The sequence below is a fragment of the Sus scrofa genome, chromosome 8, assembly GCF_054392235.1.
Source record: "Sus scrofa isolate SSC_HxYL_T2T_F1_AM1 chromosome 8, Sscrofa_HxYL_maternal_Yorkshire_Landrace_v2.0, whole genome shotgun sequence".
NCBI classification, from domain to species: Eukaryota; Metazoa; Chordata; class Mammalia; order Artiodactyla; family Suidae; genus Sus; species Sus scrofa.
The window spans coordinates 127,352,435-127,378,069 of record NC_139390.1 but is presented as its reverse complement, the minus strand read 5'-3'; the positions used below and the strand labels follow the sequence as shown (position 1 = coordinate 127,378,069).

At 38.1% G+C, this 25,635-nt stretch overlaps 2 protein-coding genes across 55 annotated transcripts in view; one reads left to right on the top strand and one right to left on the bottom strand.

Moving 5' to 3' along the window:
* The window catches only part of C8H4orf17 (chromosome 8 C4orf17 homolog), a 350,193-nt gene extending 332,879 nt beyond the window's left edge, over positions 1–17,314 (top strand). For 2 of the 4 annotated variants that reach the window (XM_084973340.1, XM_084973339.1), the window contains 4 exons: positions 12,887–12,968; positions 14,353–14,539; positions 15,441–15,484; positions 16,949–17,314. In XM_084973340.1, the coding sequence (XP_084829466.1) occupies positions 12,887–12,968; positions 14,353–14,539; positions 15,441–15,484; positions 16,949–17,139 (504 nt within the window). In that variant the 3' untranslated portion in view covers positions 17,140–17,314. Of the gene's footprint in view, positions 1–12,886; positions 12,969–14,352; positions 14,898–15,440; positions 15,485–16,948 lie in introns of those variants that run through there. The other 2 variants (XM_084973341.1, XM_084973343.1) reach the window with 2 other exon arrangements.
* Positions 17,315–18,045: 731 nt separating this feature from the next.
* Positions 18,046–25,635, bottom strand: part of TRMT10A (tRNA methyltransferase 10A) — a 38,308-nt gene continuing 30,718 nt past the window's right edge. For 24 of the 51 annotated variants that reach the window (XR_014811879.1, XR_014811884.1, XR_014811877.1 and 21 more), the window contains 2 exons: positions 24,947–24,998; positions 18,046–18,191 (listed from right to left, as the gene is read on the bottom strand). Coding sequence is in view for 41 of the 51 variants with exons in the window: in XM_021100342.2 (XP_020956001.2) it covers positions 18,135–18,191; positions 24,947–24,998 (109 nt within the window). In the remaining 10 variants the exon portion in view is untranslated. 51 annotated transcript variants of the gene reach the window in all.

The following is a 25,635-nucleotide window of genomic DNA, read 5'->3' as shown; positions in this document are numbered from 1 at the left end:
TGATATATAGAAAACCCTAAGGACTCAACACAGAAACTACTTGAACTGATCAATGAATTCAGCAAAGTAGCAGCATACAAAATTAACATTCAGAAATGGGCTGTATTTCTATATACTAATAATGAAATATTAGAAAAGCAATAAAAAAATACCCCAAATTTAAATACCTAGGAATAAACCTGACCAAGGAAGTCAAAGATACATACACTGGAAATTATAAAACATTAAGCAAGGAAATTAAAGAGGATGCAAAGAAATGGAAAGAGATCCCATATTCCTGGAATGGAGGAATTAATATTGTTAAAGTGGCCACACTACCCAAAACAATCTACAAATTACTGATGACATTTTTCACAGACAAATAAAAATAATCCAAACATTTATATGGAACCATAAATGACCCAATATTGCCAAAACAACCTGGGGAGGGGGGCAGGGAGGAGACATAACTCTCCCAGATTTTAGATGTCACAAAGCTACAGTAATCAAGATGGTGTGCTACTGGTACAAAAAGAGAGGGGTCAATGGAACAGAATAGAGAGCCCAGAAATAAACCCAGACACCTAAGGTCAATTAATATTTGACAAAGGAGGCAAGAATATAAAATGAGAAAAAGACAGTCTCTTCAGCAAGAGGTACTGGGAAAACTGAACTGCTGCATATAAATCAATGAAACTAGAACACATTCATACCATGCATAAAAATAAACTCAAAATGGCTTAAAAACTTACACATAGGACAAGACACCATACAACTAGAAGAGAACATAGGCAAAAAAAATTTCTGACATCAAATGTACAAATGTTTTCTTATGTCAGTCTCCCAAGGACATAGAAATAAAAACAAAAACAAACAAATGGAACATAATAAAACTTACAGGCTTTTGCAAAGCAAAGGAAAGCATAAACAAAAACCAGAGACAACCTATAGAATGGGAGAAAACATTTGCACACGAAGCAACCAACAAGGGCTTAGTCTCCATAATATATAAACAACTCATGTAACTCAACAATAAAAATACAAACAACTGAATTCAAAAGTGGGCAGAAGACCAAAATAGTTCTCCAAAGATATACAGATAGCCAACAGGCACATGAAAAAATGCTCAATAGCACTACTTACTGGAGGAACACAAATCAAAACTACAGTGAGGTACCACCTCACACAGGTCAGAAGGGCCATCATTGGTAACAAATACTAATGCTGGAGAGGGTGTGGAGTAAGGGAACTCTCCTACACTGTTGGTGGGAATGTAAAATGGTACAACCACTAAGGAAAATCCATATGGAGTTTCTTCGGAAAACCAAATATAGAACTACCATGTGATCCAGCACTCCCACCCTTGGGCATATACCTGGAGTAAACTGTAATTTAAAAAGATACATGCACCCGTATTTTCATTGCAGAACTACCCACAATAGCCAGGACATGGGAAACAACCTAAATGTTTATCAACAGATGAAAGGATTAAGATGTGTTATCAGAGTTCCCATTGTGGCTCAGTGTGCTGACATGATGTTTTCGAGGATGAGGGTTCAATCCCTGACCTTGCTCAGTGGGTTAAGGATCTGGACTTGCCACAAGCTGCAGCATAGGACACAGATGTGGCTTGGATCAGTGTTGCTGTTGCTGTGACATAGGCCAGCAGCTGCAGCTTTGATTCAACCCCTAGCCTGGGAACTTCCATATGCCGTAGGCATGGCCATAAAACAGGGAAAAAGCAAAAAAAAAAAAAAAAAAAGTGTGGTATATATATTTATAATGGAATACTACTCAGGCATAAAAAAGAATGAAATAGGGAGTTCCCATCGTGGTGCAGTGGTTAACGAATCCGACTAGGAACCATGAGGTTGCGGGTTCGGTCCCTGCCTTTGCTCAGTGGGTTAACGATCCGGCGTTGCCGTGAGCTGTGGTGTAGGTTGCAGACGCGGCTCGGATCCCACGTTGCTGTGGCTCTGGCGTAGGCCGGTGGCTACAGCTCCGATTCAACCCCTAGCCTGGGAACCTCTATATACCGCGGGAGCGGCCCAAGAAATAGCAACAATAACAACAACAACAACAAAACAACAACAAAAAAGACAAAAGATAAAAAAAAAAAAAAAAAAAAAGAAAGAGAAAGACAAGTACCATATGGTATCATTTATATGTGGAATCTAAAATATGGCACAAATGAAACTATCTACAAAATAGAAACAGACTCACAGAGAGAAAAGACTTATGGTTGCCAAGGTAGGGGAAGGAATAGGATGGACTGGGAGTTTGGGGTTAGTAGATACAAACTGTTACATTTAGAATGGATAAGCAATGAAGTTCTACTGTATAGCACAGGGAACTATATCCAATCTCTTGGGATAGACTATGACAGAAGATAATACAAGAAAAGGAATGGCTATATAAGTATGACTGGGCCACTTTGCTATCCAGCAGAAATTGGCACAACATTGTAAATAGATTATACTTAAATTAAAAATATGTTTTTAATCTAAAATACACTACAATTTTCTATCTAGGCAAGTAACTTTGAATGGATTGTGATATCAAGAAATGTTTGTGCAAGGGTGTCAATGAAAGAGTATGCAGTTTCTGTGGCTATGAAGAAGGCCACCAGGGCTTGACTGCAGGAGCTGCACAGGATTGGGGGAAATAGAGACTTCACTCAAAGGGCATACACAAAATACCACATTCACCAGAACCAAGGGCAAAAGCGGTAATTTAATAGGAGCCTGGGTCAGGCTTACCTGCTGGTCTTTGAGACTCTCCTGGGGAGGTGAGTGGGTAGCTGTAGCCCACCCTGGGGACAGAGACACTGGTTGAAAATATATTGAGGAGTATTCACCTGTGTGAGCTCTCCTGGAGGATGACATTTTGGCACTAAGATGTGGCCTCACCCAACAGGCTGCAGGCTCCAGTGATGGGATGCCTCGGATCAAAGAAGAGACTGAGTGGGGACATAGCCCCGCTCAAGAGCAGACAGGCTACCTAAAGACTTCCTGCGCCTAGAGCTGCCTGCAGACATGCTCCTAGGCACAACTTTCTCCACCAGAGGACCAAGACCCAGCTATCCCTACCATGGGTCAAGCAACAGCCCCTCCCTCCAGGAAGTCTGCACAAGCCTCCAGATCAGCCTTACACACCATGGGGCAGAAGCAAAACACCAACAGTCACCAGAGTTCCCCATTGTGGCTCAGTGGGTTAAGAACGTGACATAGTTTCCATAAGGATATGGGTTTGATACCTGGCCTCACTCAGTGGGTTAAGGATCTGGCATTGCCACAAACTGTGGCATAGGTTGCCAATGTGGCTCAGATCCAGTTGCCATGGTTGTGGTGTAGGCCTGCAGCTGCAGCTCTGATTCAACCCCTAGCCCAGGAACTTCCATATGCCACAGGTGCAGCCCTAAAAAGGAAAAAAGACCCACAAAACAAAAAACTCAGAGTTCCACAGCCTGTAGACCAAGTCCACAAACCCCAGGCCAGACAATATCCTGGGACCAGGTAGCTCCTGGTCCTTGGGTTATGAGAGGGGAGTACACTGCTGGGTAACAGAGGTCGTCACTTACAGAGGGCCACTTCTCCAAGTTCAAGAAACATAATTAACACACCACATGTATAAGAATACAAAATAGTAACCTCAACAAAATGAGGGAGCAGAAGAATACTTTTCAGATGAAGGGACAAGATAAAACCCCAGAATAAAACTAAGTGACATGAGATAGGCAATCTGCCCAAGGAGCGTTCAGAGTAATAACATAAAGATGATAAAAGAACTTGGGAGGAGAATGGATACACATTAGAAATTAGAAGTTTTTTTAACAAAGAATTAGAAAATACAAAGAACAACCAAACAGAATTAAAGAATATAATAATTGAAATAAAAAAAAAAACACTAGAGTAATCAGTAATAGAATAATGAGGCAAAAAAACAGATCAGTGAGCTTGGAAGACAGGGTAGTGGAAATCATGACTGCTGAACAGAAAAAAGAATGAAAAGAAATGAGGATAGTTTGAGAGATCTCTGGGACAACATGAAGTGCACTAATATTCACATTACACGGGTCCCAGAGGAGGAGAGAGAAAAGGCCTGAGAAGATATCTGAAGAGATAATAGCTGAAAACTTCCCTAACCTGGGAAAGTACAAATGCAGGCTATTTAAAATGCATTTGCAGTTAACAGGTCAGCAACATATAACAAGCACCTATAATTACAGACTCCTAAACAAAAACCTCATGGTGACCACAAGCCAAAAATCTATAATAGATATACATACCAAAGAGAAAAAGGAATCCACACATAACACTAAAAATGATCATAAATCACAAGAGAACAAAAGAAATGGAGGAAAAAGACCTATAAAGACAAATCCAAAACAATGAACAAAATAACAATAGGAACATACAATTTGGTAATTACCTTAAATGTAAATAATGCCCCAACAGACAGACCCAACAGATATAAGAAAAACAGACCAATATATTTACTGCCTACAAGACATTCACTTCAGATACAGAGACATGTAGAGACAAAGTGAGGGATGGAAAAGGGTATTCCACACAAATGTCAATTCTATAAAAGCCAGAGTAGTAATACTTATATCAGAGAAAACAGAGTTTAAAATACTGTTGTAAGAGACAAAGGAGGACTCTACATAATGATCAAAGAATCAGTCCTTGAAGATATAACAATTGTAAATATATATGCATTCAACATAGGAGATGTCAAAATATAAGGAAATTATTAACAGACATAAAGGGATAAATTGACAATAATAGAATAATTGTAGGTAACTTTAACATCACACTTACAGCAATGGACAGATCATCCAGACAGAAAATCAATAAGGAAACACAAGCCTTAAATAATATGCACTAGATAAAATGGACAGCTGATATTTACAGAGCATTCCACCTGAAAGCAGAATACACATTCTTTTCAAGTGCACATGGAACATTCTCCAGGATAGATCACATGCTAGGCCATAAAACAAGTCTCAGTAAGCTTAAGGAAACTGAAATCACATGAAGCATCTTTTTGGACCACAATGCTCAGATTAAAAATCAACTATAAGGAAAAAACTGCAAGAAAGACAGACATGTAAAGGCTAAACAATATGTTATTAAAAAAAACAATGGATCATTGAAGAAATCAAAGAGGAAATAAAAAAATACCTAGACACAAATGAAAATGAAAACACGATGACTCCAAACCTACAGGATGCAGCAAAAGAAGTTCTAAGAGGGAAGTTTACTGTAATAAAAGCTTAACTCAGGAAACAAGAAAAATTCCAAATAAATAACCTAACATTACACCTAAAGCAACCAGAGAAAGAAGAACACACAAAAATCCAAAGTTGGTGGAGGAAAGAAATCATAAAGGTCAGATCAGAAATACAGAAAAATAAATAAATAAATGAAGATCAACAAAACTAAACAATGGTTCTTTGAAAAGATAAAGAAAACTGATAAACCTTTAGCCAGACTCATCAAGAAAAAAAAGGAGAGTTCAGATCAGTAAAACTGGAAATAAAACAGGAGAAGTTACAACTGACACCACAGAAATACAAAGGATCATAAGAAATTACTACAAGCAACTCTATGGCAATAAAATCGACAACCTAGAAGAAATGGAAAAATTCTTAGAAAGGTAAAAGTTCCCAAGACTGAACCAGGAAGAAAGAGAAAATATGAACAGACCAATTATAAGTACTGAAATTGAATCAGAAATTTAAAAACTGGGCGTTCCTGTCATGGCTCAGCGGTAACGAACCCAACTAGGATCCAGGAGGATGTGGGTTCAATCCCTCACCTCACTCAGTGGGTTGCCATGAGCTATTGTGTGGCTTGCAGACTCAGCTTGGATCTTGTGTTGCTGCAGCTGTAGCATAGGCTGGCAACTATAGCTCCAATTCAACCTCTAGCCTGGGAACTTCCATATGTCACAGGTGCGGCCCTAAAAAGAAAAAAAAGAAAAAAAAAAAAAAAAGAAATTTATCAACTCCCAGCAAACAAAAGTCCAGGACCAGATAGCTTCATGGGTGAATTCTACCAAACATTTAGAGAATTAATACCTATCCTTCTGAAACTATTTCAAAATATTGTAGAAGAAGGAACACTTCTCATTTTTTTTGAGGCCACCATTACCCTGATACCAAAACTAGACAAAGATATCACATTCTAAAAGAAAATTATAGGCCAATATCATTGACGAACATAGAAAAAACCTCAATAAAATACTCGCAAACCTAATCCAACAATACATCTAAAGGATCACACACCAGAGTTCCCATCCTGGCTCAGTGGAAACGAATCCAATTAGGAACCATGAGGTTGCAGGTTCGATCCCTGGCCTCACTCAGTGAGTTAAGGATCCAGCATTGCTGTGAGCTGTGGTGTAGGTCACAAGACACGGCTCGGATCTGGTGTTGCTGTGGCTCTGGCATAGCCCAGCAGCTGTAGCTCTGATTTGGCCCCTAGCCTGGGAACCTCCAATATGCTGTGAGTGCAGCCCTAGAAAGCAAAAAAAAAAAAAAAAAAAAAAAAAAAATAGATCGCACAGCATAATCAAGTGGCATTTATCCCAGGGATGCAAGGATTTTTCAACATCTGCAAATCATTGAATGTGATACACCATATTAACAAACTGAAGAATAAAAACCATATGAAAATCTCAACAGATGCAGAAAAGGCTTTTGATAAAATTCAACATTCTTTCAGGATAAAAAATCTCTAGAAAGGGCACAGAGAGAACATATCTCAACACAATAAAGGCCATATATGACAAACCCACAGCTAACATCATACTCAATGGTGAAAAGGTAAAAAGCATTTTGTCTAAGATCGGGAACAAGACAAGGATGCCCAATCTCACCACTTCTATTAAACATAATTTTGGAAGTCCTAGCCACAAGAATCAGAGAAGAAAGAAACAGAAAGGAATTCAAATTTGAAAAGAAGAAGTGAAACTGTCCCTATTTTTAGACAACATTATACTAAACATAAAAAATTCTAAAGGTCTCCCTACCAACTCCTCCACAGAAAATTACTAGAGCTCATTAACAAATTCGGTGAGGTTGCTGAATACAAAATAACACACAGTAATCTGTTGCATTTCTATACATTAACAAAAGGTCTGAAAGAAAAACTAAGGAAACAATCCTATTTACCATCATATCAAAAAGTACAAAATACGTGGGAATAAACCTACTTAAGGATAGTCAAATACCTGTACTCTGGGAGTTCCTGTTATGGCCCTGTGGGTTAAGAACCCGACAGTGTCCATGAATATGCAGGCTTGATCCCTGGCCTCGCTCAGTAGATAAAGGATCTGGCATTCCTACAAGCTGTGACCTGATGTGGCTTGGATCTGCTGTTGCCATGGCTATGGGGTAGGACGGCAGCTGCAGCTTGGATTTGACCCCTAGCACAGAAATTTCCATATGCCACAGGTGTGGCTGTAAAAAGAAAATAAAAAAGATCTTTACTCTGAAAACTGTAAGACACTGATGAAAGAAAGTGAATGCAATACAGATGAAAGATATGCTGTGTTCTTGGTTAGAAGAATCAATATTGTTAAAAATAACCATACTACTCAAGGCAATCTGTAGTTTCAGTCCACTCCCTGTCATATTATCAATGACATTTTTCACAGAACTGGAACAAACAATTTTAAAATTTGTATGGAAACACAAAAGACAACAAATAACACAATCTTAAGAAAGACAAGTGGACCTGGAAGAATCAGGATCCCTGACTTTACCTAAAAAGCTATAGTCATCAAAACAGTATGGTACCGGCACAAAAACAGACATACGGATCAAAGGAACAGGATAGAAAACCCAACGGTCAATTAATCTATGATGAAGGAGGCCAGAACATACAGTAGAGAAACACATCTCATCAGTAAGTGGTTCTAGGAAAACTGGACAGCTACATGTAAAAGATTGAAATTACAGCACTCTCTCATACTATATACAAAAATAAACTCAATGTGGATTAAAGACCTACTACATATAAGACTGGATACCATAAAACTCCTGGAGGAAAACATGCAGAACTTTCTTTGACATAAATAGAAGCAACATTTTTTGGCTCAGTCTTCTAGTGTAATGGAAATAAAAACAAAAATAAACAAATGGGACCTAATTAAAAGTTTTTGCATAGCAAAGGAAAGAAACCATAAACCTAGAGAATGGTAGAAAATATTGCAAAATGATGTGACCAACAAGGGATTAATTTCCAAGATATACAAACAGCTCGTACAGCTTAAAGGAAAAAACAACCCAATCAAAAAACGGGAGAAGATCTAAATAGACATTTCTCCAAAGAAGAGTGACAAGGCTAACAAGCACATGAAAAGGTGCTCATTATCACTAATTATCAGAAAAACATAAATCAAAACTATATGAGGTATGACCTATCAGTCAGAATATCCATCACTAAAAAGTCTACAGATAATAAATGCTGGAATGCATGTGGAGAAAAAGGAACTCTCCAACATTTTGTAGGAATGTAAACTGGTGTAGCCACTATGGACAATAGTATGGACAGTCCTCAAAAAAAATCTAAAAATATAGAGGTACTATATGATCCTGAATCCCACTCATGGGTATATATCTGGAGAAAATCTAATTTGGATTCATGCACCCCAATGTTCATTGCAGCAGTATTTACACTAGTCAAGACATGGAAGCAACCTAAATGTCCACTGACAGACAAGTGGCTTATGAAGATGTGGTATATATTTACAATGGAATATTACTCAGCCATAAAGAATGAAGTAACACCATCCGCAGCAACATGGATGGACCTAGAAATTTTCATACTAAGTGAAGTAAATCAGAGAGAAAGACTATATCATATGATTTCATTTACATGTAAAATCTAAAAAATGTGACAAAGGAACTCATTTACAAATCACATAGACCCACAGACATAGAACATAAACTTATGGTTATTAGAGGGACAGAAGGGGAGAGGGGAAATAAATTAGGAATGTGGGATTAATTTATTTATTCACTAATATATAAAATGCATAAACAACAAGATCCTACTATATAGCACAGGCAACTATAGTCTTTAGTCAATATTTTGTAGTAAACTGCAAGGTGAAAGAATTTGGAAAATATATGTAACTGAATGACTTTGCTGTGCACTTGAAACACAACATTGTACCTAAGTATACTTCAATAATTTTTATACAGTTTCACAATTATTAAAGGAAAATAAAAACAGTATTCTGTGTCTGGAAGCATCTTCCTCCCAAAGATCTCGAATTTATAGAAATAGTCTTTACCGGAGTTCCCATCGTGGCACAGTGGTTAACGAATCCGACTAGGAACCATGAGGTTGCGGGTTCGGTCCCTGCCTTTGCTCAGTGGGTTAACGATCCGGCGTTGCCGTGAGCTGTGGTGTAGGTTGCAGACGCGGCTCGGATCCCGCATTGCTGTGGCTCTGGCGTAGGCCGGTGGCTACAGCTCCGATTCAACCCCTAGCCTGGGAACCTCCATATGCCACGGGAGCGGCCCAAGAAATAGCAACAACAACAACAACAACAAAAAAAGACAAAAGACAAAAAAAAAAAAAAAAAAAAAAAGAAATAGTCTTTACCACCGACACCAAAAGTCTGCCAAACACATTCATTTATTCTATAAATATTTCATGTCAAATGAAAAAATCCTCAAGTGTAGTAATACAGATGGTTCCTTTGTTCACTGAGTTTATGAGAGGGATTGTACAGATTTAAGAACATACAGGAGTAGATATGGAGCTAAGAGCATCTTCAAGAAGAAAAGAATCCCAAGAATGTTTCAGATATAATTAGAAAATGATGAAAAGTATGGGAGAGATCATTCCTAGCCAAGAGATCTTCATATCTATAAAGGTTAAAAGCTGAGAGCACTGTCTATTCAAGGAATTAAAAGCAATTAATACGGCTGATCCAGACAGTACAGGGAGAATTTTGCACAAGATTGGATTGGAGACTTAAGCAGAGACCAGATTAAAAAAAACAACAGCTTACAAAATACTTTATTAAGTACAAGAATTACATGGTCAGAGTTGTATTTAGAAAAATCACTCTACATATAACATGGAGAATTATATTGCAAGCAAGGCACTCTGTTTCCAAAATGATAGATTAGGTTGAAGACCTAGCCTCCAACTGTAAACAACTATACAAAACTGGGAAAATATATAACGAAACTGTTTTCAGGCTTTGGCACCACATGGATTGATGACCACTGAGAAAAGGGAAACAATTAAGATGATTTCCACATTCAATCCAGATTTCTCCTGGGGCCCATTCCTAATCATGGCACAGAGAAGGGGGGCCCAAACTGAGAGTAAGAGCTTTGCTAGGTAGAGAAAACAGAATTTATAGAGTTTCAGGAGGCTAAGTGGCTGAAGTTTACAAATTAATATACTGAAGAAGGACATGTGGAGAGAATGAGCTCCCGAAAGGTGTGCAAGGTTCCCCAAGTCTTTAGCCCAATACAAGCTTCATGTGCAGTAGAGGAGAGTCTGAGACCTGGCAGAAGAGAGCTAATGGCAGGTAGCCTGTTGCTTAGAGATACTAGAGTTCTGATCTGCTACAGTGGAGGGACCTTGCTGAACACACCAGGAATGCAGTGGTATCCTAGCCCATAGGAGGGGCTAACTCCAGGCCTGCACTCTCAAAACCTAAAATCAAATTCAACAGGTCAAACTCACCCACCAATATGAAGAGAAAGAAGGTTTCCTAGGAAGATATATTCTATTTTCCCTCACTAAAGTGATAATTATATTCTTTCAAAGTTGATTCATGAATGATCTATGAGTTAGAAGAAGCTGGGAGTAAGTGCAATGACCATACTGACGACAACCGTTAGAGGCAGAGTGGCCTAGAGAATACAGGGCTGTTTTTCTGTTTTTGCCATGGCCATTGATTTATTGTGAAATTAGGAGCAAATTTAACTTGTTCTCTTCTAGAATAAGGCATTATTGACGACAAGAATCTTATTAAAACAAAGCTCAATACAGGGCAGTGGATTTTTCTGGCCTTTAAAATTTCTATCTCCAACACTTAGATTGATGACAGGCACACATATTTTTATATTAATGGTATTTTAAGAAAGGATTTCAGGGAGAAAGACTAGGAGAAAGATTAGAGTAGCTCAAGCAAGAATTGATGACGATTTATATTGGGTCAAGGCTGTGGGAATAAAGAGAAAGGTAGAGATTTGAGAAATATTAAGAAGAATTTACTGCACTTGTTTGGCAGTATGCTGTAGAAAAGAACCAGGGGGTCATTCAGGATGAATCCCAGGGTCTGGCTTGGACATACATTCAGTGTATGCTTCTGCTGTCCACTAAGATAGGGGATCCAGGAGAAACAGCAAGTTTGGAGCAAACTTAGGAAAAAAAAAAAGAAGGGCTTAGTTTTAGCTATTTTGGGTTCAAAGTACACACAGTATTTCAAAGTGGATACATCTGTTAGGGAGGTGGACACGTAAGACTGAAGTTCAGGAGACAGGTTTGAATTTCAGATATGTTTCAATTCCAACAGCAGAAACAATTTAGGGTAAAATTGGAAACATCATTATATGCATTTAATACTTTGGATTTCAGTGCCTGTTACAGTGCATTTTTATCAGAATTGATTATTTCATATATCTCTATCATCCATACCTCAGGCTTTGGTTCCAGATTTTAAAAAGTGTCAACCTCCTGCTGTATAGCACAGGGAACTATATCTAATCACTTGTGATGGAGCATGATGGAGGATACTGTGAGAAAAATGTGTGTGTGTGTGTGTGTGTGTGTGTGTGTGTGTATGTGTGTGTGTACATACATACACATATATATATGAATGACTGGGTCCCTTTACTGTACGGCGGAAATTGACAGAAAAACGTAAATCAACTACAATAGGAAAAAAAACCCTAAAAAAAGTGTCAACCAAGGAATCTGATTGCTTTAAGGGATTTATGTTCTTATCCTATTGGGCCAATGACTGTGTTCAGGGAGCTGAGGAACAATAATGAATCCAGCTAGATTCATCCACTAAAGAGAGGAGCAGTACAGAGAGGGCAGTTCTGTGAGTGGAAGAACTCCATGTTAGAGTGGGAAAGTATCAATTCAGAAAGAAAAGAAAAGGGAATTGTTCCTTCAGAAGATGTCAGTACTAAGGAGTTCCCATCGTGGCTCAGTGGTTAACAAATCCGACTAGGAACCATGAGGTTGCGGGTTTGATCCCTGGCCTTGCTTAGTGGGTTAAGGATCCGGCGTTGCTGTGAGCTGTGGTGTAGGTTGCAGACGTGGCTCGGATCCCACGTTGCTGTGGTTCTGGTGTAGGCTGGCGGCCACAGCTCCGATTCAACCCCTAGCCTGGGAACTGCCATACGCCACGGGAAGTGGCCCTAGAAAAGGCAAAAAGACAAAAACAAACCAAAACAAAAGATGTCAGTACTGAACAAACAAAACAAGAGAAAACTGCAGTACTTAACCTAAACTATTTCAGTTCACCCTTGACCAACAAGAGTTTGAACGGCGTAGGTCCACTTTTACCTGAGTTTTTTTTCAATAGTAAGTACTACAGTACTACATGATCCACACAGGTGGTTGAATCTGTGGATGTGGAACTGTGAATACAGAGGAACCGACCAGAGGGCTGAGACTAAGTTATACTTGGATTTTGACTACTTTGAGGGTTGGTGCGCCGTCCATGCCTTGCTCAAGGGTCAGCTGGACTTGGACTGTGAAGATGTTTTCTTCCTATTTGAAATCTGGCTCCCAAGCTAAAATCCCAGTTGACTTGAACATTGGGTACAGTGTGACATTTGGGAAGATGAAATGGTGGAGAAAGTAAACCTTATAAACCTTGCTCACTATGTACCTCTAATATTCTCTGTCAGATTCTGGAAAAGCTCTGTAACATTTTACGTACTGATTCTCTGGCAGAAGTTCTACAGTGGCTGCTTAATGCACGTACAAAAGGTGAGACTGTAAACCCTGAGCTGAGTTTATCGTCAGAAACTAGGAATGTGCCAATGCCTCAAGTTTTCCCCCTTGGATTTGCAAAGATAATGCTGCAATACTATTACCCTAGCATTTCAGTATCAGAGTCATATACATTCAGCTGAACACAAGGTAGTCTTGCAATGGCCCCAAATTTGGTATGCTCCAAACTGAACTTCTTTGGATTATGTTAGATACTTATGTCAAGAGCTCATTTGTGCTTCTCCTCCTGAGTCTATATACCCAGGCTCTTGTTGAGCATATACTTCTGGTAAACCCTGAACATGGCCTGTTTCCCTCCTTTGATGTGGAGGGCAGTAACACAGCCTTCCAATTTCCAGATTCTAACAGCTCTGCCAATTGCTCATCAAAACCATCAAGTCAATCATCTCCCAGCCTCCTTTAGGCCCTTCCTGACCTGTTCCATGAAGGTATATGTGAGTGCCAAGTGGGGTAACCATAAATAGCATACAGCAGCTACCTCCAAACCTAGCTGGTCATCAGAATAAGTGAGTCAAAACTTCTGAGGTGGGCATGCCTGAGAATTGGCATTTCTAACAAGTTCCCAGGTGATGCTGATAACACTGGTCTAAGGACCGCTCTTTGAAAATCACTGCAGTAATCTATGTTAGGAAATATCAGTGTGTTAGGGACACACGAGTGTTTTCGTATGGGAAGCATTTTGGAGATAGTACCTTACCTCAGGAATTCAAATTACGTGGCAGGCAATTTAGAAGTATATGGGGGTAAGGAATTTTTAGTTATTCTTTTTTATTCCTTTTAAAAAATATAACTTTAGAACACTTACACAAGTAATAACTGCTTACTGTTGGTTGAAAAATAGATGAGCCAGAAAAAAAAAGGAAAAATAATAAAATTATCACAGACATAATTTTAGTAGTACTTTGGCATATATCTTTGTAGCGATGCTTATAACAATTTATTATTTAACTAACAGCCTTTATTTTATATTGTACTTAATATTTTATATAGGTACCCTTATTTTTTAAATTTAAATTTTATATTGTACTTAATATTTTATATAGGTATCCTTATTTTTTAAATTTGGCAGCAGCCTGTAAGGCTGAGTTTTGTACTCAATATTTAAAATCTCCTCTGCTGCCACTCAGGGACAAGTACCTCAGGGAGTTACCTATTCTGGGAACTCTACAATATCACATGTCAACAGAAACTAGGTTGCTGCAAACCACCTTCTCTTGAGAAACCTTGACTCACACATCGATGCCTATACCCAGAAAGCAGATTAACTTTCACAGTGGAGTGCAGGATAAAAGAACTAATCCTGTGTTTCTAGCCAACACAGTAATTACAACCTTCACGGCCCCCTCTTTTTCTAAATCAGAAAAGGAATGGGTCTCTGCGTTGATTCATGCTGAGCTGGCTGAGATAAACTTATTAACTCACTTAAGAAGAAACACCTCAGCAGAACGAGCAGCAAAGACTGGGAAGCCACCCAAAGTTAAATCGCCCCCAAATACACCAGCAAAATCAAAAGTCACCAGATCTAGGGAAGGACATCAACAGAGCAGGTAACAAGGCCTGATGGCCATCAGTGCGGCGTGTGGTTCATAAGGGCTTAAATTCACTTTTGGTTATCTTTCAAAACCCTAAAAATGCTCAGGATCTAAGTATCCTCTTTATTCAGTAAATCACAACAATGTGTATCTGTTTTCTTTCATTTTCATAAATGTAATACGAGAAATCATTCTAACTCTCCTTGTTCAGAGGATTTTGGCAGAGACTGTCTTCCTTACCCAACAACCTATCTTTTTGAAGGAAACCAAACCTGCGTTGTTACTGTATACTTTGTTAAATGCATACCACACAGAATCACTTTTATTTTCCCTCCTGGAACAATCCAAGATTAAAATAAAGTGCTTCACTTAATTTTTTCTGACATATGCCTGGGGGCTGCCAGAGGGAAAAACAATATGGGAATTGGAAATTTTATCGGTACAAATTTTTCTTAAGCCTTGTAATTCAATACAGAAGAAAATGCATATTTATGTATAAAATCATGGTGAACGAATGGATAAGATGTTATTTAAGCTGGGCAAGAAAATCTTGTTGCTTTAAAATTAAAGGTTGGGTGAATCTTCAAAACACATGTCATTTTAAAAAGCATTAAGAAAAAGGAGAATTTTACATTGCAATGTCTCCAAGTTGAAGTTTCTATAAAGTTGGAAACTAAGAGATAGGGTCAGTTTCTCTATCTAACATCTGAGTAACGTCTGATGTACTTTTCAGATAACTACTCAAAGTCAGAAGAATTTTTCATTGGAAAGTACTTTTAATGCTGTCTGCATCAAAAAATAAAGAATTGGGATAGCTTAAGATTCATGTATTCCTAGCTTGTTGACTATAGTGCAGTCTATAGAAATACTTGTTTGTATCTGTGAATTTCATTTTCCCTTTCTCCAACTGCTTTAGAGTGTCAAGTCAAGGATATGAAGGAAATAAGGAAGTACCAAAAGGTTAAGTACAGTTTGTGATAATTACTGAGTTGGTATAAGGAAACCAGTAAGTATCTAATTAATTACACACACAGAAGTTAAGTATCTATGGTTTTATACTTCTCGGCCAAGCTACCAGATGCTAAGGATCTATGGTTTTAAAAGCTGTATAATACAACAGTGATTTCCAGCTACTCATAAAAGGCAGCATCTGCTGAATTTCTCATAGAGATAAATTTGACCTATGTTTGATCTGTTCTGAAGGGCAAAGTGCCTCATCACACTCTTTAAGAAGTAAGACAGTAGGAACTCTAGATTTGGTCATGCCAATCTGATGACAGGAGAAGCCCTGCACAGACATAACAAAAGGACAATAATATCAGAGTATTGGTTCTTCACAGCTTAACTGTCATTGAGCTAAATGATTTTCACTTGAAACAAAGTAAACCAGCAAATGTAAAATTCTGGCAGCCAGCCATAAACCTATGCCCCTAGTACAGCTGAAATACAACAGAGTAGCAGGTTTGTGTCTCCATCAGGAGTCCAGCCCCAGCCTGCAACATGAACCGAGAAAAAGCAACAATTGTGCAAAGTCCTAGTTTGCTTCAGAATAGCTCAACTGAAAAATCTTGGTAGGTTTGGCAGTTCCTGGCTTTAAAACAAACATGACAGCAGTGGCTACAGAGCAACAACTATGAAGTTATGTCCACAACCCTCAAACAAAAGTTTATCTTATTATTTCTACAAGTCCCCCTTACACCAGGAATGACATAGCAATCAGTTAGAGTTCCCTGAGGTCACTCTAGCCCCCAGCAGGTTCTGTTAGAATTAACCAAACCCAAAAGAGGCGTTACTTGCTAACAGCCAGTAAGCACAGTTTAGAAAATAGTCCCTTACTCTGACATTGCAGGGATGGTTTATCGTATCTGACCTCTCCCCACAAACTCTTTACCCTAGGACTACAAAACCATGACACTGACAGTTTCTAGCACTCAATCTTGTCTTACTTGTAGGCCTCATATATATTTCACCCTGTCTAGATATTGGTATAAAAATCTCCAAATCACACTCCTTTGTCTCCAGTATTGGTATTCAGCATCTTCCCAAATCCTTATTTCTGCTCGAGTGTAAACCATGTAGGTCTTGGGACGGTCTTATGAGTACAGCAGTTTTAATCTGCTCATCTACTTTGTTTTTTGTCTATCAGGACCATAGATCCCTCTCCTCTTTCTGCCTGGTCCCATCATCTGCTCTAAATCGTTCTTACTGAAATAATGTTTGATTCTAAGACTGAAAGGACCTAACTTGCATGTTATACAGCAGGTAGTAAGAAGAAAAGAGAATAAGTTGTTTTATGAATTTTGGGTATATGTGATTCACCTAAACTTCAATTATTTATCTGTATGTTATCTGCTACTAAAACATGGCAGAAGCTACTATTTTCAATTCTCAGTGGTGGTCTTATTGAGACTTTTTCTATTTCAGAGGCTGAGCACAAGCCTCCATTGTTTATAAGAAGAAATAAGATGAAAATACCTGTTACAGAGTATTTCAGCAAACCCAAGTCTCCTCCCAGGCCTAAAACTCAGGAGAGGCTATCAACAAAACCAATGTCAGCAAGAAGCATACAAGGATACAGTCTCTCCCCCCAAAGAGCATTTTATCCTCTAACATAACAAAGGCTGGGTTGATTCCTTCACAAACATGAGTTTCGTTTTGTTATAATATCAAATTATTAGAAAACTTTTTTTTGGTAGAGAGCAATCAGTAGTGCCTCTATATATGTGACACATGTAAATCACATAAGTACCTGTATATAGTGCTACTAAATAAATATTAATGGGGACAACATTTCTACTTGTAGTTAATTTAATGCCATGTGTAAAAGAAACGTTTATTTATATACTACATTTCTAGTCTCGCACTATTAATATTTGCATATAAGCATTAGGCTCTGATACTTGAAAAATCATAATCAGAATTAGGCAATTTCAACACCTCCCCCAGACTGTGATAGAAAATAAAAATAAAAAACAGAATTTTAATATCTGAGCTACTATTTGCCATGTACCATATTTCAATGTTGTTGGACTACTGGAAAAATGCTCCTCCAAAAAGAAGACATAAAAATTATTCCTAACTTATGAGCCAGCAAGGAGCTAGTTTCTACTCATTGCTAACTGTGAATGTTACTAACACATTTCCTAATATCAAACTTTTTGTATTTTTAAAATAAGCGTTCTTGGGTCATCCTATTATTCTTTCAGCATATTGCTGAATTCTGTCTACCAAGTAGCCAGTCTTTTGTTTAGAATAGTTACACTGATATGCAAAACAGCTACTATGAATTTTGTATGTGTAGGTGTGTTTGTGTATGCACATAATCTTAACAGTAACATTTAAATCACACTTACTGGATGTCGGAAATCATTCTAAACACTTTAGATACAGTAACTCATTTCATTTCACAATAACTATTTAAGGTGGCTACTATTGTTATCCTCACTTTTTAAAAAAATAATAAAACTGAGGCAGAGAGTTGTATTCATTGGCATGAGACAAAACAGTTGTCACAAATGTCATCATTCAAATACAAGAGATGTTTATTTCTCACTTAAGAATCCAAAGTGTGTGTTTTCAGTCAGCAGAAGACTTCACTTTCCTTGCTGATTCAGAGGCCCAGGGTCCTTCCATCTTGTGGCTTGGTTTCATTGTTAACTTCATCCTGCTGGCAAAAGAGGAAAAAAGAGAATGGGAGAAAGTATTAACTTCCCATGTAATAAATTACCTCATATTTCGTTGTTTAAACAAGCACACATTTAAACTCTTTCATTTCCGGGGCCGAAGTCCAAAACTTATCTAACTGGGCTAAAAGCAAGGTGTTGGCAAGGTTATGTTCCTTTTGGAAGCTTTAGAGGAGAATCTGTTTCTCTGCTTTTTCCAACTTTTAGAGGTTATCCACACTCCTTAACTCGTGACTCCTTTCCCTTTCTTTTTTTTTGGTCTTTTTAGGGCTGTACCAGTGGCATATGGAAGTTCCCAGGCTAGGGGTCGAATTGGAGCCACAGCTGCTGGCCTAAAACCACAGCCACAGCTATGCCAGATCCAAGCCACAACTGCGACCTACACCACAGCTCACAACAATGCCGGGTCCTCAACCCACTCTGGAGGCCAGGGATCGAACCTGCATCCTCATAGATACTAGTTAGGTTTGTTCCTGCTGAGCCATGATGGGAACTCCACCTTTCTATCTTTAAAGCCAACAATGGCTGGCAAATATTTATCACAACACGTCACTCTCCTGTCCCACTCTGTCCACTGTTAAGGATCCTGTGATTACACTGCTCCCGTCTGCCATCCAGGTTATTCAAGATAATCCTATCTTAAGGTCAAAAGGTTAGCAATTTAATTCCCCTTTACCATGTAACAGGTTCTAGGCATTAGGATCTTTGGGGGGAAACTGCCTTCCACAGGGAGGGTACATCTGCTTAAAATCTTGGTCTTCAGATGGGAAATATCACTTCTAGTCCCATTCCATGATTGAGAACTGGTCTAGCTGAAAGGGCTCTGATAAAATTATTAAATAAGAACCATATTCCAGCTACAACTATATTCTCCAGAAAGGAAAACTGGACTTTGGTGAACAGTTAACACAAAAGTTTAGTGACTTGCTTAAAGCGTAGCTGGGATGTATGTGCTTAACCACCAGGCACTACTGATGTGTATCAAGACCATGCTCATTTCATAAAATTCAGAAAGCTTTCTCCCTGTCTCACTCACTTTTTCTCTTTTGCCTATTAGGGAGAGGCTGCAATAGCACCATAGATTCCTTTCCCTTGAAAACTTCATAAAATTCACCTATCAGACCATGTAGGTTTGGTGTTTTATTTTTTGTCTGTTTTGCCTTTTCTAGGGCCGCTCCCGCGGCATATGGAGGTTCCCAGGCTAGGGGTCTAATCGGAGCTGTAGCTACACCAGAGCCACAGCAACTCGGGATCCGAGCCGCGTCTGCGACCTACACCACAGCTCACGGCAACGCTGAATCCTTCACCCACTGAGCAAGGCCAGGGATTGAACCTGCAACCTCATGGTTCCTAGTCGGATTCGTTAACCACTGAGCCACGACGGGAACTCGCGGTTTGGTGTTTTGAGGGGTGTAATCCTTTGACAGTTTTATTTCTTCTTAACTGGTCAGTTTATATTTTCTGTATTTTGGAGATTTTTACTTTCTTAGCAAATTAATCATTCCATCCAGGTTTGCAAATTTATTTTCACAGTGTTAAGACAAATGAGTCTCATAATTCTAAATTCCTCGCTATGTTTATTCTCAATCTCACTTACATGTACTTATAATTTTTTGATTCAGCTAATTTACATTTTACTATTGCTTTACTATCACTAGTACTGTCTACCAGGTCTCAGATTTAGTGCTATGCTGTTACAATATCACTATTTTTTAATTCATTACTATCTCCTTTCACTACTTCTTTTAGTTTATTTAGGTTTATTATTGTCCTAATGTTTTCAGCTGTTTAAATGTAGTTATATTCAGCATTCTCACTTATTAACATAAGTTTTTAAGGTGAGATTCATACCTGGAATGTAATGATGGTTCAATATAAGAAAATCAACCAGTGTAATATACCACATTACTAAAATGAAAGACAAAAATCACACATCATTCAATTAATGCAGAAAAAGCGACTAACAAAAATTCAACACCACTTCATGATGAAAACACTGAACAAACAAGGAATTCAAGGAAACTTCATCAACATAATAGAAGCTGTATGTGAAAAGCTCACAACTAACATCATACTCAACCAGGAAAGACTGTAAGCTTTTCCCCTAAGATCAGGAACAAGGCAAAGATGCCCATTCTCACTACCTCTATTCAACATAGTCCTGGGTAATTCTAACCAGAGCAATCAGGTAAGAAAGAGAAATAAAAGGCCTACAAACTGGAAAAGAATAAAGAGAAGAAGATAATGAAAATGATCTATTTGCAAATGACATGTACTGATTTGCAGAAAAACCCTAAAGACTTCACACAAATACAAAATCCCTTCACACAAACACAAACTTTTAAAACTTCATGTCAAAAGAAAAAATCATAGTGAAAAGGCAACCTATGGGATGGGAGGAAATATGTGCAAATCATTTATTTGATAAGGGATTAGTATCTAGAACATGTAAGGAACTTCTACAACTCAAGAAGGCACTAAGCAACAACCAACCCAATTTAAAAATGAGCAAAGGACTTAAACAGACATTTCTCCAAATAAAATACACAAATGGCCAATAAGCACATGAAAAGATGTTCAACACCATTAATCATTAGAAAAATGCAACCTTTTCATGGCATGATCACAATGAGATATCACTTCACATCCAGCAGGATGGCCAGCATCAAAAGAATAGAAAATAAGTTTTGGTGAGACATGAAGAAGTTGGAACCCCTACGCATTGTTGGTAGGAATGTAAAAATGGTACAGCCATGATGGAAAACAATACAGAGGATTCTCCAAAAGTGAAAAATAGAATTAATACGATTCACTAATCCCACTTCTGGGCATATATCCAATCAAAAAGATACACCCATGTTCATCACAGTATTATTCAAAATAGCCAAGAGGTGTCCCTCAAGAAATGAGGGATAAAGAAAATGTAGTATATACATAAAATGGAATATGTTATCACCTAAAAAAGAAGGAAATCCTGTCACATGTTACCACTTGCACAAATCTTGAGGACATTACGCTAAGCAAAGTAAGCCAGTCACAAAAGGACAGTACTATATGATTATACCAGATGATGTAACTAAAGTTGTCAAAATGATAGAAAGTAGAAAGTGGTTACCAAGGACTGGTGGGAAGGAGGAAGGGATATATAATCCTCCTGTGTGTGTGGGGGTGTGTGTGTGTGTGTGTGTGCGTGCGCTTAATGGGTAGAGAGTTACAGTGTTACGTGACAAATACATTCTAGAGATCTGTTGCCTAACAATATGAATACAGTTAGCACTACTGAACTGCACACTTAAAAATAATGGTAAATTCAATGTTATGTGTTTATCATAATAATAAATAAAACCCTCTAAATTAGAAAATATCTGACTTGAACAGCAGTTAACAAGCTTCCTAAAATGACTGTCCCTTCATTTTTAGTTTTCTACAAAGAGTCTGTGTAAAATGATTTGCTTTTAATATGCCTCACAGATATGCTCATAAAACATTTGGTCCTAGATTCTAAAATAATCAGGTTACCTAGAATTTTTTTTTTTGTCTTTTTTGTCTTTTTTTGCCATTTCCTGGGCCGCTCCCGCGGCATATGGAGGTTCCCAGGCTAGGGGTCGAATTGGAGCTATAGCCACCGGCCTACGCCAGAGCCACAGCAACTCGGGATCCGAGCCGCGTCTGTAACCTACACCACAGCTCACAGGCAATGCCAGATCCTTAGCCCACTGAGCGAGGCCAGGGATCGAACTTGAAACCTCATGGTTCCTAGTCGGATTCGTTAACCACTGCGCCACGACGGGAACTCCTCAGGGTACCTAGAATTATAAAATTCTTTTGGGTATTAAATATTTTTGAGTTATTTTTTGGTAATTTTTATTTTTATAAAGGCATTTCACAAGCTTTCAAATGTATCAATAAGAAGTATTTAATCATATCCATTTCTTTACAGCTTAATATCTCCAACATTCATTTTTATACTGTCTTGTCTCTCAAAATTTTCTTGTTTAAAAGAAGTTTATTAGTCTTGTCAGAGAGTCAATTTTTGCCTTGAGCCTGTGTATTACTTTTAATGATGCTTTTACCTTTATTATTCCCCTCTTTCAACTTTGAATTTATTTTATTTTTGTTTATTCTGGCTTTTTTAACTTGTTAAATTACATGCATAGCTCAATAATGCTAGTCTTCTTTTTCTAGCTTAAACAATGGGATATAAAATTTCCTCTAAATTGGTTTAGCTACACTATAAAACACTTAGAGGAAAACACAGGCCAAACACTCTCCGACATAAACAACAGCAACATCTTCTCAGATCCACCTCTTAGAGTAATGACAGTAAAAACAAAAATAAACAAATGGGACCTAATCGAACTTAAAAGTTTCTGCACAGCAAAAGAAACCCTAAACAAAACAAAAAGACAACCCACAGAATGGGAGAAAATTCTTTGCAAATGAAGCAACTGACAAGGGATTAATCTCTGAAATTTATAAACACCTTCTGCAGCTCCATACTGAAAAAACAAAAAACTCCATCAAAAAATGGGCAGAAGATCTAAACAGACAGTTCTTCAAAGAAGACATGCAGATGGCCAAAAAACACATGAAAAGATATTCAAAATCACTCATCATTAGACAAATGCAAATCAAAACCACTATGAGATACCACCTCACACCAGCCAGAATGGCCATCATCAAAGTCTATAAACAGTAAGTGCTGGAGAGGGTGTGGAGAGAAAGAAACCCTATTACACTGTTGGTGAGATTGTAAACTGGTGCAACCACTGTGGAAAACAGTATGGAGATTCCTCAGAAAACTAAAAATACAACTACCATTTGATCCAGCAATCCCACTCCTGGACATCTGTCCAGAGAAAACCACGACTCGCAAAGACACATGTACTCCGATGTTCATTGCAGTACTATTTTCAATAGCTAAGACATGGAAACAACCTAAATGTCCTTTGACAGAGGAGTGGATCAAGAAGATGTGGTACATACACACAGTGGAATATTACTCAGCCATTAAAATGAACGAAATACCAGCATTTTTAGCAACATGGATGGACCAAGAAATTATGCTAAGTGAAGTCAGCCATAGAATGAGACACCAACATCAAATGCTTTCACTGACATGTAGAATCTGAAAAAAGGACAGACTGAACTTCTTTGCAGAACAGATGCTGACTCAGACACTGAAAAACTTTTGGTCTTTGGAGGAGACAGTTTGGGGGGTGGGGTGGTGTGCCTGGGTTGTGGGATGGAAATCCTGTGAAACTGGATTGTGATAATCATTATACAACTACAGATGTGATAAATTCATTGAATTTTTTAAAATTTTTTTAAAAAATTGGTTTAGCTACATACCACAAGTTTTAATACATATCATTTCACTAAACTTCTAGAGATTTTCTAATTTTTGTTTTCTTCTATGACTCATAAGTTGTTTAATGAGCCTTTCAAATAAAAATATCCCCAAACATATGATGTTTCTCAAACTCATTATAATTTTAAAAATTATTTATAATTTAGCTGCATTGTTGTCATATAATGTAATTTGTAAAAATGACCAATCCTTTGATTTGCTTGTGGGTAGCTTTGAGGCTTAGCATATGGTCAATTTCATAAATGTTCCATATGACTTGAAAATAATGTGAATTTTAAAATTGTTGGATACAAAGGTACAGATAGATCCATTTAAGTAAGATTCTTAACTGTGCTGTTTAAATCTTATATATCCTATTTTTCTCTTGGTGCTTGATTTATCAATTAAAAATCTCCAGTTATTTTGGTAGATAATACAGTTCTGTGTAATTTTGTTCACTTTGATCCATATATATTGAAGTGATGTGTAAATATAGTTTAGAATGTTATATGTCATGACCAACTTCACCTCTAACACTGTTTTTTATGGTTCTAGCTGGTAAGGCTTTCCTCTTGTTCCACAAATTTATTTTCTACTTTAATCTATTATTATCAGATAAGCTGCCTATATTATTTCTACTTTTGAAACTATTTTCCTTTGTGATTTAATATATGTATACTTTTATAAACCTTCCTTATGCAGTGGAAATTTCTTTCAGCCTATAGATACTTATTAATTATATCCAGCATTTATATCACCCATAGATTTATCTTTTGTCCACCTGAGCTAACACAGGTTGGGAAGCATGACTTTAAAGTCTCCTTATATAATGCATTTCCTTCTATTTCATATAGTTCTCAAATTTTTTTCTCAATGAATCTGAACACTATGCTACTTAATATACAGATATTCATAAATACCAGATCTTCACGCGGGACTGCGTACTTGAACATCACAACATGCCTTTCTTTTCCTTGTTTCACTGTAATGTGTCGAACCTTATCCAATGTTAAAATTGTGATGTCTTCTTCTATTATTATCCTGATGTGCCTTTCTCTATTATTTTCAACACTGTTGAGCAAATTTATTTAAATATAGCACACATTTGGGTTTTGAGTTTTTTTAAATCTGAGTGATTTTAGACTAATTATATCTGATAGAAAAAATATAGTCCTGTATAGTTATTGTGTTTTATGTTAGCACTGTTTTTATCACTTTTTAAAGTGTTTCACTCAAGGATCTCTGATTTCCATACTTTAATAAAGTGTTCAGTCTGATAATTGAGATTAGGGGTAACGACTTTACTCTTAAAGAGTACACACAAAATCTCACATGTACTGGGACCCAGGGTGAAAGCAATAATTTAATAGGAACTGGAGCCGGACCTACCTGTTGGTCTTGGACAGTGTCCTGAAGAGGCGGGGAGTGGCTGCAGCTCACCCTGGGGACAGAGACAATGATGTCAGACATACTGGGAAATATTCAGCCAAGTGAACACCGCTGTTGTTGATGGCTGATAACTTAGCTCATCAGCACCAACACCTGGACCAGACCCACCCAACAGCCTGTAGACTGCAGCACTGAGATGCCTCAGGCCAAACTAACTGGGTGGGCATACAGCCCCACCCATTAGCAGAGAGCCGCCCAAAGACTAAAGAGCCTTCAGCCATCTTTAGACTCACCCCTAGACATGGCCCAACTCACCAAAGGGCCAAGACCCAGTTCTATCCACCAGTGGACAGGCACCAGCCCCTCCACACCAGAAAGCCTACACAAGCCTCTAAACCAGCTTTACCTCCAAGAGGCAGACACCAGAAGCAAGAAAACCATTATCCCACAATGTAGCCAAGACCCTACCCTGGAACCACTTGGGCCTTGGCCACTGGCAAGCCAACGTAACCTTTGGGACACCCTAGATCCCATATACAACTGCATCAGGAACTGACCTGCCTAATCCCCATCCTCCTTCCCCAGAATGATCTGAAACAAGCTCTGAGATCCTGGGCTCTGATGCCAGACTTCAGGAAACAACTCTGTCTGCCAATAGACTGGCGCTGACCTCAGGATATGACTTTACC